The following is a 19797-nucleotide window of genomic DNA, read 5'->3' on the forward strand; positions in this document are numbered from 1 at the left end:
TTCAAGGTCAAACCGCCTTTAGGGATTCAAATCAGAGATAAGATGTGGATGACATTTCTAATCTTTGTTACACACACAGAGAATTTATTAGTTTTGGATACAAGGAGCTTCATTTTTAGTATGAGTGAACACAGAGCCAAAAAAAATAATTCATGCTACCTGGTATGTTTGGTGGACTGCACCAGCCAGAATCCCCAGTTGTAAGAGCCAGCATTGCCAAGGGCTGAGTAAAGAGATTGTAGAGTGTATGTTGGACCTCAGATTCAAGAGGGCAAGTTTTCTAAGTGCAGAGAACTTTCTTCTCTTTTTTGCCTCAAAAGTAAACACAAAATATAATAGAAAGTGTTCCATTCCTGGCTTGGAGAAACTTCTGTCTGGCTTTAAGAGGCTGTAGAGTCAACTCAGAATACTCCCGAGAACAGTTATTAAAATAAACAAAACTGCAGATAAGGGTTAGTCCTGCCAGACCTCCCTTGCCCACACCCCACAGCACAAAGCACCAGAGTCCCTGATGGCAGAACCAGCACCATTCTCACTGGTAGCACAGCACAGAGGAACCACTGAGCAGCAAGTCACAATATGCGCTCGGTTCTCCCCACAAACGCAGTGCCACTGGTTTTGATGGGTTAAATGCAGTAAGAGGACCAGTAGTTTAAAAATAGGCCAGTCCATTTTTTCCAACATGTGATAGGGACACATCATTCTACCACAGCCTGAGCTTGTAAAGGCTGTCACCAGCTGGCCTTCTCCTTGGTTGGAAGGAGGGCATTTTCCTCCTCTCGCAAATGCAGCCCATCCATACCATAATTCGGGCTGTGCATAAGGAATGAGAATTTAGCCAGGAGGCCACAAACACCCCTAAAGACAGCCCTGACTGTGGTAATTTTCAGGCTGCCTGATTTGTTTCACTAGATTCCTTCATGAGAACTCTACAGGCAGCCACTGTGACTAAATAACAGCTGGCACAGAGGAGCAGCACTTGCCAAACTCAACAACCGGGATGCTTTTCATTGTTTACTGAGATGCCTGAGCTTATGAAAATAGGTTCCCATTTTCAACGGGACAGTAAGAATACAGGAAGCAACTCGGGAGAGTGCCATGAGGAAAGAGGCCTCAGGCTTTCACCGTAAGTGTTAACATACCCACAGAATAATCTTCACAGCTGTGTAAGAGGCTACAATGTTATTTGGCCATCTGAAAAACTTCCACATACTTACTTAGCCTCAGAGGCAGAGTGAGCGAAATACTGAAGGAATCCTTTATTACCCCTTTAGAACATATTCCCATTTCATCCCACCAAAACTTGCAACATGGCTCCCTTCCAACACAAGGTATCACACAGCAGCACTAAGCCAGAGGCGTAGGGTTGCTCAGAACACCTTAAAGGTGATTTCTTCTATTCCTTTCCCCCTTACAGGAACAGGTTTTTCTAGCTCCTATAATATCTTCTGGTGAGTTGCACAGATCCTGGTGCAGTAGAACGCAAGACAAACAGAAAAATAGAGTGAAATTCAGTGGCAAACTACCTAGCACTGTTCTACCCCCTCCCTGTGTAGCTAGGATGGGGGAAAAAAAAAAAGGTGTTCTAGATGTCTATTTCTTGAAAAAGCTACCATGTCTCCTGTTCATCACATTTATCACATATTTAGGTTGATGTACTCTGATGATTTGTGCTCCTCCCAAGTACATCTTTGCACTGTGTCCCCTCCACATGTTGATAACTCTTCTATCCCTCCTCCCCCCTAGTTTTGTCCACCTTGAGCTCATTTTGGAGTTGAAAAAGTCAGTAACAGACATTGGAGCAGCTGTTTGGCTTTACAATCCTGCAAAGGAGTTGTTATGACATAGTTGCTCTTCTGTCTTTTTAAGAATCAGACAGAAAAAGGACCTTTCTGGTAAGTTTTGCTCAGAGCAAGCAATCAAAGAGCCAAAGAAGCTGGAGAGACTCCACCAAGCCAACCTAACTGTGTATTTCCGTTTCATTTTAAGGAGTTCATAATTGTAAATACTGACAGACTGCCTAATCCATCCAAAATCTTGGAACACCAACTATGTTGCTTACTGGCCTACAGAAACATATCATTATCACTTGCCACTGACACTCTCTCCAGGAAGGAAAATATGTTTTATTCAGTTGTTAACATTATATCATTAGGGAGACCTCAATTGGAAATCTTCTTGTTAACTCATTTTCCATGAGCTTCAGCAAGTTTTACAAAACAAAACTTCAAACAAACAGACCACAAAGATGTACATGAGAAAACTCACTAGCCTACAACAAAGCTGTCATGGAAAAGCTGGCTCATGTCATAAATTAAACAAAATTCCCCCCTCTCAGTACCATAACAGTATAACTACAGGAAAATATTTATGGATTGCAAACATATGTAAGCATCAGATTGCTCCCTCTGTTCTTTCACTTCAGAAACACATTCCTGTGGTTACTAAGTGTATTTCTATACACCGCTGTATTTCTTCTATATACTTGCTCCCTATTTTTCTTAAACAAACTCACAGCAAGCCTGTTGCTAATGCAAGAGGAAGGCGCTGATGATCCATTTCCCCAAAAACCAGAAAGCAAGCTATGGCTCCTGCAGTGCTCAAATAATCAAAGATCCTGTAGTGAGGTGCTTTGTAAGCAGCAGATCAAAATTTCTGGCTTCTACCTCCACAACATTCCTATGTATCAAAGACAGCACTTAAGCAAACACAAGCTTACTTATTTAGCCTTCAGATCAGCTCAGCAGTCCACTCCCTATCAACAGCATTTTCATACTGCTTCACCCATAGCTCAGTTACAGAGCTGGATCACAATTTTACACACCACTGGATAAGACAGGGATAACTTTCATTCGCCTCTGAAGAGTTCAAGGTCCCACAAGGCCTTTCTGACTGCAAGCCGAGTCCTAGAAAAGGCTGAGGCAGCCAGCACTGTCACTGCTTCAGACCCTTCCCGATCCTTCTCCCCACTTGGATCAGTCTTGACAGGCCACACTGACATGAGATCTCCTGATTTTAATAAAAGTGCGTGTGGTGTTCTCTCAGCCCTCACTCCTGGAGTCTCCACTTCCAATTAAAAAAAGCCCTTCCAACTACAGAAAATCCCTTGAAACCACAAAGCAGATATACTGTAGAGGCTTATTCTAGAAAGCACTAAAAAGCACAAAGCATAGTAAGGCTCAGATGTACGCAATTTTTAGGTCAATTTCATACTTTGGGATGGTTCAGCCTCTTCAATTTTCCCCCATTTTTAAAAGCAAACAATACTAAATTGCCATGTTCTGAAGAAGCCTGCAGGAAAAGGGAAGGACTTGAGCTGGAAAAAAACAAACAAAGAAAAACCGAAGGAAGCAAAACCAAAACAAAAGTTGCCACATTATCTCTTTTCAACTTGTCTGAAAGCTGGTTTAAAGTTCCTATGAAGCTCATTGATGCTCTAAGGCTTTCAAATCTCACTTGGAGCTACAAGTGACCACCCAGTACTTAAAGCAAAGTAACTCTCCTTACATGTTTTCAGAAAACATGCTGTACATATTTTCTGTAGGCTTGCGTCTTCTCAGTACAAGAAAGTGATCAAAGGTTACTGAGCAGTTTTCCATGCAGTTTTTTTTTTCCAATTAAAGGGATTTTTTCTAAAGCATCCAATAGTACAAACAGAAGAAATTGAATTATTTCATTGTAGGTTCAGAATGGATGTTTCTGCACGTGACCAATCCCTGCCCCATATCATCAACATCAGAAACTGACAGAGACCACTCAGGACTGTAACGGATAAAATATATATCTAAACACACAGGGGCATATATATATATATCTCCCTGCAGATGAAGGAATATAAGCAGGATATGATATCCTCCGAATGCCAAACAGCTGGAACCACCATCATGCCTGGCTTTAGGGAAGGCTCCCTTCCTTTCATTCTTGATCCATAAATCCACACAGATGTTCTGAATGGAACATCTGTCTACTGACAGTGTATCTGGATGTCAAAACCTGCATGCAGCTATGGTGAATGCAGTCACTTCCTCTTCTTGACAGTCCCCCAAACCTTTCACTGATACTCCATTTAATAAAAGCACCATCACTTATAAAGGAATAAATAGCACTTCCTGATCAGCAGCCGAATCCTTGCTTCTGATTATTCTGTTTAACTAGGGAAGATAGAAAAAAGCCAACCGAAGACTTGACATGGAAACACTAGATATTCCTTTGTGCTGTTAGTATTACAAACTCATTTTTGGCTTACCATGGATTCACTGATTAAGAGGAGAAGAAGAGCCTCTTCCACGTTGTCTTGAGGGCAGTATACGCTGAAAGACAGAACGCATTTTTCAGAGGAAGGTCAAGAATTATCCTGTCAGTCTCTTTCTCATTTCACAAGAGAGACAGTAACTTGAAACATCTCATTCATAATTCATTTGCTAAGCAATACCTTCCAATACCTTCTTTTGCACATTCACACAATTAAAAGCTCTGCAAGATATCCTACATGAGCTATACTGAACCATAAATTGCTATGAAATGGAAATAACCTAAGACAGCTATTTGGTTGGCTTTTCTTCCTTCCTGGTGAAAAAAAAAATAACAAAATAAAGCAGGCAAGGCTTAAAGTTTTATTTTTCCAGCAGGCCTTTTGGTGGGGAGTTGAAACACAAGAACACACAAAACTACATGTGACTGAATTAGTAGTACTGAAGAGTGCTTAAACACTCTCCCTCCTCCTGCCAATACACCAAAATAAAAAAGAATGCTTACTTCTCCTCTGTGTACAGCTCAGGCCTCCGACAAAGAAGGTTGCTAACATAAGACTGATCTTCCTTGTTCATGAACTCAGGAAGCGGATCAGATAAAGGGCTCCAGTAACAGTCTTCACTGAGGGAATGGAGAAGTACTTGGGCTAGCTGTTTGGCTGCAGTCTAGAGATCAGTGAACAGTACAGAAAAAGACACATTAGTGAAGCCTGCTCTAAGACAAAAAATTTGCCCCTCCCCATGTTCCACCTTGGAAAGGAGATGGAGCTTTATATTGAGACAGCAATATCACAGGCTTTTTTTTTTTACCATTGAGTGGTCAAAGGTCCTTAAATAATACTCACTTTCCCATTCAGACAGACATCTGGCAAGTCGGGACCAAAACTGGGCAAGTAAACATGCCTTTGCAAAGCTATCTTTGGCAATTGTCCTTGTCCCCACTAAAAAAAAACAAAAAAAACCACCCCAAAACCCCCCTATTTGTTTGCATTTAAGTAGATGTACATGCAAACAAGGACAGAGACATGAAAACTGGTGGTATCCTCAGTGAATTTCAAGCTGCACAGCTCTCTGAACTGTAAAGTACTGCCCAGCACAGAGGCAGGCTCAAACTTTAGCCTTTCTGTCCTAATCCTTCTAAGTACTATTATGAAACTTCTGACTACTACATAGGTTTTTTATATTCACTTTACACTTTGACATGTGTTAATGAGACCACCAAGAGTGATTTTCTTTGAAATACCAGGATAGGTATGATTGATAAAATGAAGCATTACTCCATTTGAGGTATGATATCTATAGAACCAAATAGAGCATACTGAGGTTAAAATTCCCGTTACCAGATTCAGAAAAAAAAAAAAAAAAGATGCAAGATTCTTTATTTTCATGCTCTTCACCATACAAATTCACTGAATTAGTCCAAAATGCCAGCACAGTAGCATGCACCCTTTCTTAAACAGCAGACGGGGAGGTTTCACAGATGTAGCAAACAGCAAAGTGATCTGAGTGTATTGACAAGGCCTCAAACAAATAATGTCACATGAAACTCCCTGGAACCCCCAAGACCTTCCATGCACTCCTACTGACAAGTTACAGAAAGCCTTCTGTTTCTAACTAGGCTTTTCTATGCTTTTTATAGCAAATAACCATGAGCAAAATGGCCTAGGGGCCTGCGACATTAGCCGGTATCATTTTATCATCTCAGTGTGTAATTATTTAGTCAGTTTTACCCTGAGGAGTCAACATTCCTATATTTTTTCCTACAGTCTTAGAGGGGGGGGGGAGATAACATGCCAGCAACAGAAAGATCTCTACTGCTTCACAGAGAAGCAGGAGCACAGTTTGTGATAAGCCTTTCAAAAGGCAAGTACCAAATACCTTTGGTGTCTTTGATTTTAACATACAGTACAGTAGCTGTGTAAATTAGCTTCACTCTTGCTTTGAATAAGACCAAACAAACTAGAACAGGCCAAGGCTCTGATTTATATTATTACTGCTTTTGGCTAAAAAAAGCATCATTATGCTTCAAGAACACTGTGATCCCACAAATTAGGAAAACAAAAAAATCACGTGTTTCACTTTCATGGTTGAAAAACTTGTTTAATTAAGCACGTTCCTCCCTTTGCCCTCTTGACAGTTCTTTAAAAATAAGTAAGAAAATGAAATGAAAATGCAACTTCCAGTAAAATGGTAATCCAGTAAAAAAATATTGGATGAACAGCTTCAGATCTTCCCTTAGGGATAAATCCCCCAGGGGTGTTGTACGGCTGTCCCCAGTTGCACAGGAACAGGAGCACTTGTGTGCCACATTCTGTCATGGTACAGGAACACCAGATGGTTAGACTCATTTCAGCAAAATGATAAAACAGGTGAACAAGAAAAATCCCCTGAACCCTGTTCTCAATCTGGAAAAGGATGTTTGAGAGTGACAATTATTTAAGTCACTTATTCTAATTCCGTGCACAAGCTTCCACTTGCATCTGTATTCTCAATTAGGCATATAAGGTGAGCCTGAGGCAATAAGAAGATTCATTTCCAGAAAAGAAATTAAAAAATACACAGGTATAAGAGTCCTACAAGAAAAGCACCCAGGATACCCTTTGTGCTCACACTTTCATTTTAGTTCTGCATTTGCATATGAGCTAGACAGACAGTCAGTTCATCCATTGGAAGCCGGACTCAGTATCTCCAAAGTGCTACGCAAAAACCCACCTCCCTTGACAACTTCTCTGGAATTACACAAAACACAATGCTAACAAAGCACAAAAGTTTAGTGGTATCAATGTCAATGTTTTAGGGCTGCAAAGTTTTCATTCATGTTCTAAAGACTGGTGTTCTCCATGCTGTTGTCCTTGTCACCTCCCAAGTAACTTAGGGACAAGATCTCGTAAAGGTCACACAGAGAAGAACCAGTTAAAGGTCTAATAAGTTAAATAGGCATGTAAGTAACTTCATGAATAATTTCTTTAACAGAGGCACTTAGGGTAACAGGATGCAGAATTTCAACATTAAAAACAATAAATTAAAACCACTCTGTACCAAATTGAAGGGAGTTGTACAGGAAGAACACTGAAGCTTGAGTCTAAAAACGCCCTTCTTGTTGCAAGAGGCAGAAGTATTTAATGCTTCTACATGCAAATGCAAAAAGGTATTTGTGCATACACTGAAAAGAGAGAACAAAAACAAGACAAGACATTTTCACTTGAGGACAGTGCTGTCAAACTAAATACATCCCTACTTCTAGCAGGGCTAGAAAACCCAGTGAAAAAAACCAAACCCAAAAAATCCACATGCTGAAGGCTCCAAGGTTTCAATTGGGCAGGTCTCTGAATTAAGTGCATCACTTGACACATCATTTCTAAAGCTAAAAAAAAAAAAAAAAGGAAAAAAAGGCAGCAGTAGATTAACCCCCACCTTCCCATTTCCCATTCATTCCCCTTACCATTTTGAAGGTCTGAGTAGCTTTTGTTTCCACAGTCCGTAGTATTTCTCGCAGGCTCCTCATTCCTTTCACAATATTTCTATGGGTAAGGCAGGAAAAAAAAAAAAATCATAAAAAGCCAACACACTGGAGACAAAATATTTTTATGATGCACCAAAGCTTGGCAACAAACTTGACATTCAAACCAACCCATGAAACAGTCACTAATACTGAGTGTGCACCAGCGAGACAAGTCCCTCTGAGGCGCAGATAGGACAATGGCACTGAGCGAGGCAGCGACTGTAGCATGCCTACTCCAGATGGCTTCCTAGGAGAAGATCACATTCACATTTGACGAACAGAGGGGACATTTGGAAGCCTTTCATAGCTCGTATTTATAAAGCAGATGCTTCTTCTTAAAAGCATCGACATCCCCTCTCCATACACACAGATTGTACTTGTTTGAATTACACTGAGCTTATGCGATGCTCTTAAACGACGACTCCTTTTAGGTGGCGCTTAAATGCCTTGTGCCTGATGGTCCAGGCACATGATGCAATTACAGTGGTTTAAACAGTTTATCATCAGGCAGCTAAGTTGCACCAAGTGTCTGCAAGCACGCTTAACCTGTAATAAGAGGGTTAGGGCTTAAAAAACAAAAAACTAAATCCCATTACTCTCCATACTACCATGAGCAATTAAAGCAGACTAGTTGTCAAACGGTATCTTGATCGTGCATCTGAGCACTACGAGAGATGTGGAGAGGAAATATTAAACACTGGACACACTAGTTAACACACTTGCAGTTTGTAAGCTCTTCAAGGCTAAAGACAGGACCCCACAACCACTGGAACTACAAAATGGTTTTGTTCACTTTCCTTCCAAGCTAGGACCTATGCAAAGAAATACAAGCTATCAGAAAAATCTAAAATGCAGACAACCAGATAACCACCTGCACTGATACATTAGCTGCCACTTCAACTTATTCCAGGAGAATTTTCTGTGCACACAAAACTTTTTCACTTTAAAAAGCCATACACCATAACAACATTTTTTGTAATCTGATTAAATTTTGAAGGTAAGCAGTACAGGCTGCACTTGTACCCACTTTCATGCACTCAAGTCTTCTTGCACTCCAGAATCAATGGCAAACATTTGAATAATTAAGAAAATAAGTATTTGGGGGGAGAGGGGGGGAAGAGTTGATCACGTTAACATGAATATTGGCTACATAAAATGCCACCCAAAAGCTCATGGTCACCAAGTCACAGAATGCAAATGTACGTGGCCTTACTTCCAGTAAGTACTCATCTAAAATTTTTAAACTTTGAGGTAATATGTACATTACTTAGTTGTGGGCAATCTACAGACAGGCAATGAAGTAAGGCAAGCTCTCCAATTACAGAGCCAAGACATCTGGTGCTTTTTTGTGAGTCCAGGAAATATTATACCCACAAAGATGCAGTTCCGGACCTTAAACTAAGGAAAGTAATAAAGCTTGTGGTGATACTTATGCACAAGTAATCACACCAAATCCAACAGAATTGCTCACATGCTATTTATTTTGAGAGGATATAAAAATCACCAAGTTCCCCCATCCAAGCAAAATACATCTGCCCTACTGCTCTCAGTTACTGAAAACTACTGGTATTTCTTGTGCTTACCCACAAGCGAGTTGTGAGTTACGCTGTATAACCATTCTGCAACAGTTTCAAAAATGCATATGTTTTGATCTCTTGTTAGGATAATGGTATTTGTCTTAATAAAGTGTCAATGAATTCCATTAGCTAACAACATGAAGAAGATTAGCAACCAGTTGCAAAGCCAATTAATTTCATATTTGGCACATACTTAAGAGATGAAAAACCTCAAGGATGAGACGGTTTTGTTCCCAGAGAACTGGAGAAACGTTTCAGTTCTACGTTTTAGACAAGGCTATAAACCAAGTTAAGCTTCACGGCAGAAACACCTCACTATGGGGGGGAGAGGAGATGGAATGAATGAGTACTGACACACTGAAGTGAATGAAAGAATAAATGGCAAATTGCTGCCCATCTGCAGTCAGTTGGGGTTGAAACCACGCACTGCATGATAAACACCTAGGATCACCTTCAACACAAGGTAGGAGTGCAAAATGGGCAGCGGGGGAGGAGCGCCCAGCACCCATCACCTCCCAGACAAGTAGTGCTTGTGTGGTCAGGGTCTCTCAGAAAGGACCTGCTCTGGGCTCTGAGCTCTCAAGTCTGAAACATGCAATGCATCTGACAATACCAGTTCTACAGGATTGAAGATTTGGTCTGGCAGCTTTTTATTTTGAGCTTTCTCAAACATTATTGAGCTGTGACAGGAGACAGAGCACACCTGCCAGCAGTCTGCAAACATACCTCACTACAGGAGTTTGTCTTTCCACTCTGCTGTTCCAAGCCAGGAGGCCATCTGAGCACACATTTCATTCTAAGCATATGAATTGCTCTATTCATAACAATAAGGAAGTTTCTGTTCCACTACTATGCACACTTGAAGAGATTTTTAGTTTTAATTAGGGCCTGAAGAAGCTAACAAATAGAAAAGTGTATGTTTGAACAGAAATACATGTACGTAGATAAGTGAACAAGAATATAAAGAGAAAGCCTCTGGCAATCCATGGTGAATCCATTTCATCTTGTCTAGATCAGAAACTAAGCACACCTAAAGAAGTAAGCCTTAGATTCCCAGATACCTATGAATGAAGATGCAAGACAAGACAACTAAATACAACAAATCACATAAGAGATTTCTAATAGCAGCCTAAGAGAAGTGGGGTGCTCAAAAAAACCCCACCAAACAAACAAGTAAAAAGCCCTCCAAAAAAATCAGTCCAAAATAAAAGCTTAGCACTAATCTAGATCTACCTAGTAGGTAGTAAGCCTCACTGCCAAATTGTCCTGGATAAATTGCTAGATTGTCAGGACTGAAGGGGAGATAAAAAAAAAGCCCACATAAATTCCTCAGAAGAGATGAATGGCCTGGCAGCCCGTCCTACTTGCCTCTGTCCATTAAATTCCACTGTAAAACAAGGCATACATGAAGTTGCTCTTTCAAAATGCCCTAACAGAAGCCTGCAAAATTTCAGAAGGGAAGTGAGCACTCCAGAAGAGAAAGAATTGTGTAAGCTTTTCTTACTAGGCATTTTCATCAGGGTTTTCCAAAGTAGTTTAGGTCCTAACTTGAGTTTCTGAAAAATAAATACTAAGCATTTAGAAATCAAATTTTCTTATGATCTCTCATCTTCTTCAAAAGTTTTCCCCTAGAGCTTCAAAAACCAACCACATCCTCTTGAAAGCTCTGCCTTATGTCTTGGCTGAGAAAGTCCACACAAACTTCAGGTGCCATTAAGAGAGCAGCATACATATAACCATTACTTCCCACGGGTGAAGCCTGTTTGGCTTGAGAATACACTTAAAGGTATCTTGACTAAAACACCCGTAACAGTAATAAGTAGTAATACCTGTTCAATAGTCCGAAAGGAAAGGCTGTAAGGAATGAGCTTCATCTCCACACATCCACATCAGGAAAAAAACCAAAAAACCCAGTGCAGATGTTAACATGAAAGACAACTGGTTACCTCCTACAGTACAACAGCATCTGCCTGTCTATATTCTGCATGCACAGCATCAAATTTGCTGACTGGAAGAATAAAAGAAAGCTTGAGATGCAGTAGGGCTAAGAACTACAGAAAACATGTCTTCAGCAACACAGTATTTTTAAGTAAACATCTTATTAAAAGCATCTGGAACTTCCACAGCTGCAAGACTTGCTGGTCCTTACAGCTGGTGGCTCAATGATTGAAAGGGGGATCAGACCTTTGTTTTGTATTGGTGCCTGCCTTCCACTGCACACTGCAAGAGAAAAGGGCACCCAGAGCAGAGCATGCCCGTTCCTGTCACCAGGAACAAAAGCGTGACAATACCACTCCTATCTCTCAGCTCTTCTGCCTGGTGAGACAAGAATAAAGGACACACTATTTCTTTTGTACACATGTGCTGCTGGGGAAGGACGTCCCACCTGATAGGGCCTAACTCCCTGCCAGCTTAAGCATTCATCATCCAAGGCTTATTTCCTACCTGAACACACTGGAAGCAATAAGGACAAAAGTGTTTCTTTGAACTGTTCAATATCAGGTGGAGAAATTTATTACACACATGAAGCATCCTAAAAAGCTTCCTCCCACGTCCCTCCTCTTTCCTTAAGATATCCCAATGCTGCTTATGCCCTCTCGTGGCAGAAACCACACATTCATCCCAGCTGGGGGGCAGAGACAAGCTGCAGAGTCCCACCGGACTCTTCATTTCCCTGGCTGGTGTTTCTCACTTGCACTGGAGGAGATGAGGAGCGCGTGGGCCTCCACTCTCATCCCAGCCACAGGAGCTCCATCACACCGACTGGGAAGCTCTTTCATCAGGAGACAGCTACAGAAAACATTTTGCTGCTACTGCAGCAATTCAGTTTATAACCAAAGCACTGCTTAATTCACACATGTATTTTGATTCCAAATTGTTTTCCTGTAGGGTTTTGATGTGGTTGGGTTTGTGGTGGTTTTGGGTTTTTTTGTTGTTGCTTTGGTCTTTTGGGTTTTTTAGGGCTGTCATTAAAATAACATGGGAAGGGAGCAAGCAGGGCCCGCAGTAATAGCTAAAACAACCCACTGGATATATTGAACTGATGAAGATCAAATTTGAAATGCTGGTGAATACAATGAACACGAGCAAGTTTAACATTTAAAAGGTGCCTAGAGGACATCAGTGCCATATGTTCTACGTGGGATTTTATTTTAATACATAGTTAATGAGCCTACTGTCAAGACCTGAGCTTTTGGTTCACCCTGAGAATGGCAAAAGGCTAGGAAAGCACATGCTACACTACAGCAAATCAACCACTAACTCACGTGGGAAAACCACATACATCTCCCTCACCACTGGTGAGGTGATACTGAGACTACACCTCATACTTACAAGTCCTTACTTTCTTTACACATAAACTTGTTCTCACCTGACTAAAGGGGTCATTTCACAACATTTGGGCTTTGTGTATTTGTAAGCCTTTGGGTTAAACAAAGCTTACCCAAAGGCACCTCTCATGGATATGCTTACAAGTGCAGCTTCAACGTACATGCAGGCTTTTAATGAAAGAAGGTGGAACACACAAGCTATTCACAGTTGCAAAATTCCTATCAAAAATCAGTTTAAATTCTTCTGTAGAAAGTTGTTAGCACTTTTTTTAGTTTGGAGAAGGGGGTTCTTGTTTAGGCCATTTTTGCTGGGTTGGGATTTTTTTCCCTTCCAGTCTCCCCTCATTTTCTGCTTTCTTTTCCATCTTACTCAGCAGGAAGAAGAATGAAGAAAATTAAGAGAACTACATCTTTGACTGACAGTGAAGGTAAAAAACCCAGCCAGCCAAAATTACATCCCTTCAAAAACAATTTGCTTGAAGTTTTTAAAAAAATTGACCTTCAATATTACACAAAGCAGTGAGAAATTCAGTATCTGATTCCTTGAGAACAAATGGGACAATACAGTGCAAGAACGGGACTGGGGAAGGAGAGATTCTTACATGTACTGTTTACACATGGTGAGGAGACACTCTTCTTACATGGCAATCTCACCTACAGCTAAACACAGTTGATGTTTTGAAGACATGGCCTGTTTTAGGGAACAGTGTACCCTCATAAATGGCTTTTGCAAGTGGGGATTTACAATGTCTTTTTTACTGCTCTTGAGAAGGTTTTCCTCAGGTGAAATTCACTGTAGACTTGCAGACACCAACTCCTCTTGTCCCATCCAAGGTTCACTGGGAGCTGTATTTCAGAGGCATAACAGACACCCTGGAGTAGCACTGCTCCCACACACATTCCCTCTAGTAAAACCACACGGATTTGGGGTATTGATTAGGACAGTTAAATAAACAAACAAAAGAAACTACCTTAAGACTTCACTGAGCTCTAAACCAGACCACATTTTAAAAGCACACAGCAGTATAAATTCCACTCTCTCTTTAAGGTCAAACTCCCCTCATCTCCACAGGGACCAGAGATGAATCAAGACAACAAAACTGTTCTGCTCCACCCTACTTCTGGGTCTGGAAAAATGAGGCTTAGTACTCCTAAGAGACACACATACGCAGAGAAATAGGAGGGAGGGAAGGGCACTGAGGGGACTTGAGGTGAACCAGCAGCAAAAAAGTCAAAACAGAGCACATACAAAGAAATTAGACTTCATCTGTTCTGGGACAAGACATGCAACATTATCTACTTTTATTAACATCGACATCCACCTACCCCTTCTTTAAATGAGTCACGTAGGCACTCTGTAGAGCTGCTTCCAGGAAGTAGGAAAGTTCAAACTCTGAGTAAGTAATGTGGCTGCCCTTGATACTCCTTGAATGTGTGTTGTTTAATGTCTGTGAGGGGATGAAAGAAATATCTGAGATTAACTAGTTCAAACAGTTGTCTGTAATGAGCCAGAGACATCTCCAACAGTAATGTGTGAGCTTCTGACATCAGATTCCTCCTCAGACTACTTGAAAACTTACCTTTCAAAGTCAACTTTAAAATAAACCATACAGTGACTTCCAGGAAATATTCTGCATGCAGCATGAGCTTTGAAACACCATGCCGTATTACTTTCCAACCTTTAATAAAGTAAATAGAAAGCTGCACATTAACACCAAGGGCTTCAGAAGTACTACTTCAATCACTCAGATCCAGCATCTTGCACAGAAATATTAATGCAATGTTTGAGTAGGTAAGTTTAGTTTAACATACATAAATATTCGTTAAGAGCTAGTAAGCTATCAGGAGCCCTGATGGAAGAATCTTAGCCTTTCCTGTTTCTCCTATCAAACCCTTCTTGCTTTTGCTTCCTTACTGGTAACAAACAGCTTTGATTGCTGAAAGTTGCCCAGTCTGGACTCTCCAAAGCAGGGTTTTACATCCAGGACTGGAGAAGGCCTATGGACTTTTAGCACATGCATCAGCAATCCTGCATCCTTGTCTCTGCATCCAGAAGATGAACAAATTACAGTTCAAACTCTTTCCCTTCTTTGAAGATACAATCTGTCAGTATAAACATTTACAGCATGCAGTACTGACAAGAATTTGTCCTTCCACAAAGGAAGTGTCCTTCCACAAGAGTAGAACACTACTGAATTTTAAATAAAAAGCCATTCAGCTTTTTTCCTACAAAGAAACAGACCAGATTTGTTCTTGATGATTTTTTTATATATGCATTATGCTAATTTTTTCTTGTTTTAAATTAAAAACAAAACTTGGGACACACACCTTTGCTGCTGAGAAGAGTAGAAATCTCTGGTCAGAAGGCTGTTAAGTTACAGGTAGCATGCGTTGCTATCAGTGCTCCTGATGTCAAGCATACCATGTAGCAAAGGAAGGGTGTGAAAGCACATGGTGTGCCCTTATAAACTCAACTAGGCCAGCTTACAGAGATAGAGGCCACTAAGCATATGTCCAGCAAATCAAGGGCCCATATTACAGTTTAGTGGAGGGCTCTCAGTAGCTATCTTGGCATCCCAGCCAACCTCTGGCCACGTAGCTACTCGGAGGAGGTGAAGCACTGACAGTTAAATCTTGCTATGGCTGACCCAAAAAAGGTTACTCTATCTCAGTATCTACAACTGTGTCTCATTTACATGACAGATACATAAAATGTCTCAGGTTCCTTCATTCTGGCACTCCCTAACGAGGGACTACAAACTTTACATAGCAAGAGCTAAACTTGAGATACAACCTAAGCATATCTGAAATATTCAGTGCTTTACCACAGGCAAAACTGGTTTCCAGACCTCATTCTCAGAGGAAACTGAGACCAGATAAACTGCTGTTTTGCAACTGCACCTCACTCTAACTTGCAATCTCCTTGCACACTTCTCATGCTCCTTACTGCCTATGGTCATTTGGTGTTTCCTCATCACTTTAGCTATCAAAACCCTAGAAATTCCACCCAGGCCACCAGGTAACACCCTGAAAATGTTTCTTCTTACCTTTTCAAGCTCCTGCAAGTACACCTGGGCAATGACACATGCTGTCTCAAAACAAGCTATGACTTCCTCCTCCCTTTCACAGAGTCGAGCACGTGAGGCAATTGAGTTGGTTGAACGCTCCAGTGACAGACCTGCAAAATGGCAACACCTCCTTTAACTGGAGCCCACCAACAGCAGCATGGCCATGTTATTATTTCATTTACCAGCTGACAGGACAGTTTTTCCATAGGTGGGTTTCCTCCTTGTTTTAGTGACTTTCAGAAAAAGACCCCCAGGAAGACATAATTCCTAGCATGGAAGGCATTTCTGTCATGGTGCTCTAACAGAGGCACTTCACGCTTCTACAGTGCCTTTCAAGCACTTCACAAAGCAAGGACATACAACATCTCCAGTAGGGATGAGGAAGCAGAGAAATTATAGTCTATATGTCCAAAGACTGCTATAGATCTTGGGTGCTTCAGCACAAGTGCTGTTTCAGAAGCACCCTAGCACTGGATTTGAGAACTTCTAAGCATCCACTATTCCAAACGAAGCTTTCAATAAACAGCAGTTTTGAGGGGAAAAAAAACCCACTGGAAAATGATACTGAAACAAAGTTGGAAAAAATCTGAGTTGTCTCTTGGAAAATCTGAGCACATGCAAACTGCACATGGACACACAGCAAGCTCTTGGCAAGGCACAAGAGACTCTTAACCACAAAATCACCCTCTTCTCCAAAGAAAGAAAAAAAGCCGGGGTTTTTAAGTACTAAAACTCTTTCTTGTGTCATTATTCAACCCTACTCACAAAAAAAGGAGCATGTTAATTGAAGAACCACAGCTAGTGTCACTAGATGAAAATCTTTTATTATCAATTCCTTGTCTGACATCACATATGACACCCTTTATATCTCTAAATCTATGTGGAGAGGCTATAGATCCACATACTAATTTTATTTTGATCCATGTAGGTTCTGGTGCCATACTGCATCTCTACAATACAGCACTGCTTGGAAACTCAGGCCTTTTACACCCAACACAACTGCACTGATGCCCAGTAGCCCAACACAGGTTGTAAACAATTCCTCCCAATAAATTTTATATATAACAACACTCCCTAATGTCAATGAAAAATGTGTAAATGAAAACGTAACACAAAATCCGAGTCTTCCTGCCACAGATACATGGAGGTGACATAAGAAGAAAGATTTCAGTTGTCTGGATAGCTTCTCCAAGGAAGCTATTTAGACCACTGCAGCATAGAGCAAAGCATTCTGTTCAATGTGAAGAGCCACCATGCATACCAGGAGCCATGCTTTCCTGGGCCCCTACAGTCCCAGGAAGCACAGCACCTCAGAACAGCTCATCACAGCTCATTTTAGGAGCCTGACAACAAACCACTGTGAGGCAGCAGTGGGGAGTCAGGTTTCCCCATGATGAACGATGCAGTACTGAGGTTCCTAGGCAGTCTTAGCTTTGTTTACTTCTCATGTTCAACACTTCTGTTTTGTCCCCTTGGTTACTCTGCTAGGACTTTCCCTATCTCATGTGTTACATTAGAGCCAGACATGAGCAGTTGAGAGGAGAAGTCTGCATCCAGCTCTGGAGTTCCCAGTATAAGACAGACATGGGCCTACTGGAGCAAGTCCAGAGGAGGGCCAGAGCTCCTCTCCTATGAAGATAGGCTAATAGAGTTGAGCTTCTTCAGCTTAGAGAAGACTCCAGGGAGACCTTATAGCAGCCTTCCACAACATAAAGGGCGCGTACGTGAAAGCTGGAGAGGGACTGTTTACAATGGCAAACAGTGACAAGACAAGGTGTAATGCTTTAAACTAAAAGAGGGTAAGTTTAGATTACACATTAGGAAGAAATTCTTCCCTGTGAAGGTTGTGAGGCATTTCCCAAGTCAAAAAGTGCACGGCACATTCCCTCCAAGGCCTACATGTTGGAGCAATACACATAAATATCTTTCACCTTTGAAAATCCTGACCAGAGTAGAGCAGGGGGAATGGATTTACATCAAACTGACAGCATCCAGGGGACATGGACTACAATCTTCTTGCTGCTTTTAACCAGTGCCCATTCTGCATGCTCTCCTTCCGACAAAGACCTTGTACAACATCAAACATACAATATATTTGGTCTTCCAGTCACTCTACAAAGTCTCTGGCTTAATATCAGGGGTTGTTTTCCCATTATTTTAAAGCTTCTATTTCCTAGCCCTGTTGCTATGTAACAAAGGGAAAAGAAGGATGATAACTATACAAAAAAAGAAACCATCCAGTGCTGAAGTCAGATGAAAAAAACTACAAGCAGATTTTAGCTCTGCCTCAGTTTCATCTACCTCTGAACTCGCAGTCATTCTCTTTAACTGAAAATCAATTTTAAGAAGCGTTGCATTTCAGAGTCACCATCCCCTTAAGCACAAAGTGGGGCTGAGGGCCCTGAAAGAAATCCAGTACAATCCACTGACATTCATACACACGCAGCATTTAATCAAACTGCAAGAGCCATCCTAGCACAGTCTGTATGGGGGTGGTTATCGTGGGAGATGTCACACAGCACGAACAGGCTGATAAAAAGCCATTTACATACATGCTACAGCCCACTGCAAGGAGCTACTATCTCAGAGCTCTGACATGGGGAGGGAAAGCAAGCAGCCTTTGGCAGCACAAGTACTGACAACAAACATGCCCATCCATGAGGTCAGCAAACCAGAGCTGGGGCTGGTCAGAGACAGGGGAATGAATATCTGCAAAAGGGTTTCTTGCTACAATAGGTGCAGAGCAATAGCCAGTGTATTACAAAAGGCACAATGCTACATTTCACTCATTTTTCTACTGGTAAAGGGCAAGAAGGAAAAATTACTCTCGTGACATGACACCAGTCATGGTTCTTTCTGCTAATACCATATATACTGACCTGATTCAGAGTATAGAATCTTCTACAGAATCCAAACAGGGCTATTCTTCCCTACCACAGAAACACAGTGAAAAATAGAGCAAGCAGACTGTAAATCCAGTAGACAAAGTGAAGAACAGAAGAACAACAGAAGTTCCAAACTCTTACAGCCACCAATTCAGGTCTCGCAGTACAAAGCCCCAGTTGCTGATCTGCTCAAGACGCAGTTGTACAAGACTGTTTACAACTCCTCCAGCCCTGAGAACACAGATCCCACTAACTTCTCCCTCCTCCTCACCCCATTATCCACACAGGAAAAACTTCACAGCACAACATATATTTTAAATTCAACTCTGTTCCCCAAAAGTGTCAGAAAGCCGCGAAAGAGCATGCTATTTCCACACTGGATTTAGCAAGAGAAGTGTGGCTCCTGCTAAGATAGAATTAGCTTCTGAGTAAAGCATAAAGCCATATGCTTTCTTGGTACCTGGTTAAGGTAGAGGGACTTGGGTATTCTTCACAACCAGTTAAGGTAAGATAATACCAATTTATAACTTCATCTATATTAAGATTTTTATCATATGAATCAGGTGCCCAAATTTAAATACAAACATACATATATACCATAAGAACATTTTATATAGTGAAGATACATATTTCTAATAAGAAGCTCAAGATTTAAAGAGAGACATGCTTCCACATTATCCTTTTTAAAAGAACAAGCTTTCTACCCATTGCAGATGCAGTAACTTTCCATGTATAGAAACAACGCTTTTCTTTCCTGCATAAAGATAAGGGTTCCATTCACCTCCTCTAGTTCTCCTAAAGATTCCTCTCTAGCTCTTGATCTCTATATTCTTTGTGCTTTTTTTCCCCTTCTAAAGCTAATTTGCCTTTATGTGAGAAAAAACACAGAGAACTATAGAGTCTAGAAGAGATGTCATGAACAGGCAGATTTTATGAAGGCTTATTTCCACTTTCACCTGACTCAGCTCTTGCCAAGGGAAGATAATATGTCATGTAGCTCCAATGCTCTGAGGTGATGTTGGTACCAGGACTGGAACATACATGTGCACATGGACGTATCAGATTATCAGCAACACATAAAGTGATATGAAAATTCATGCTGGAAAGGATCCCTGGAGGTCCATGATCCAGCTTTCTGCTTAAAGCAGGGCCAGCTCAGGGTGTCACCCAGTCCAGTCTTGAAAGC

At 41.2% G+C, this 19797-nt stretch overlaps 1 protein-coding gene across 1 annotated transcript in view; it reads right to left on the reverse strand.

Moving 5' to 3' along the window:
* TTC7A (tetratricopeptide repeat domain 7A) overlaps nucleotides 1-19797 on the reverse strand; it is a gene marked incomplete at its 5' end in the record, with an annotated part of 172351 nt that overhangs the window by 135086 nt on the left and 17468 nt on the right. Inside the window, 5 exons of the mRNA XM_084262154.1 lie at nucleotides 4247-4310; nucleotides 4756-4916; nucleotides 7693-7771; nucleotides 13985-14106; nucleotides 15706-15836. Of these exons, the coding sequence (XP_084118280.1) occupies nucleotides 4247-4310; nucleotides 4756-4916; nucleotides 7693-7771; nucleotides 13985-14106; nucleotides 15706-15836 (557 nt within the window). The remainder of the gene's footprint in view (nucleotides 1-4246; nucleotides 4311-4755; nucleotides 4917-7692; nucleotides 7772-13984; nucleotides 14107-15705; nucleotides 15837-19797) is intronic.

Source organism: Gallinula chloropus, assembly GCF_964237585.1.
Source record: "Gallinula chloropus genome assembly, chromosome: 3".
NCBI lineage: Eukaryota > Metazoa > Chordata > Aves > Gruiformes > Rallidae > Gallinula > Gallinula chloropus.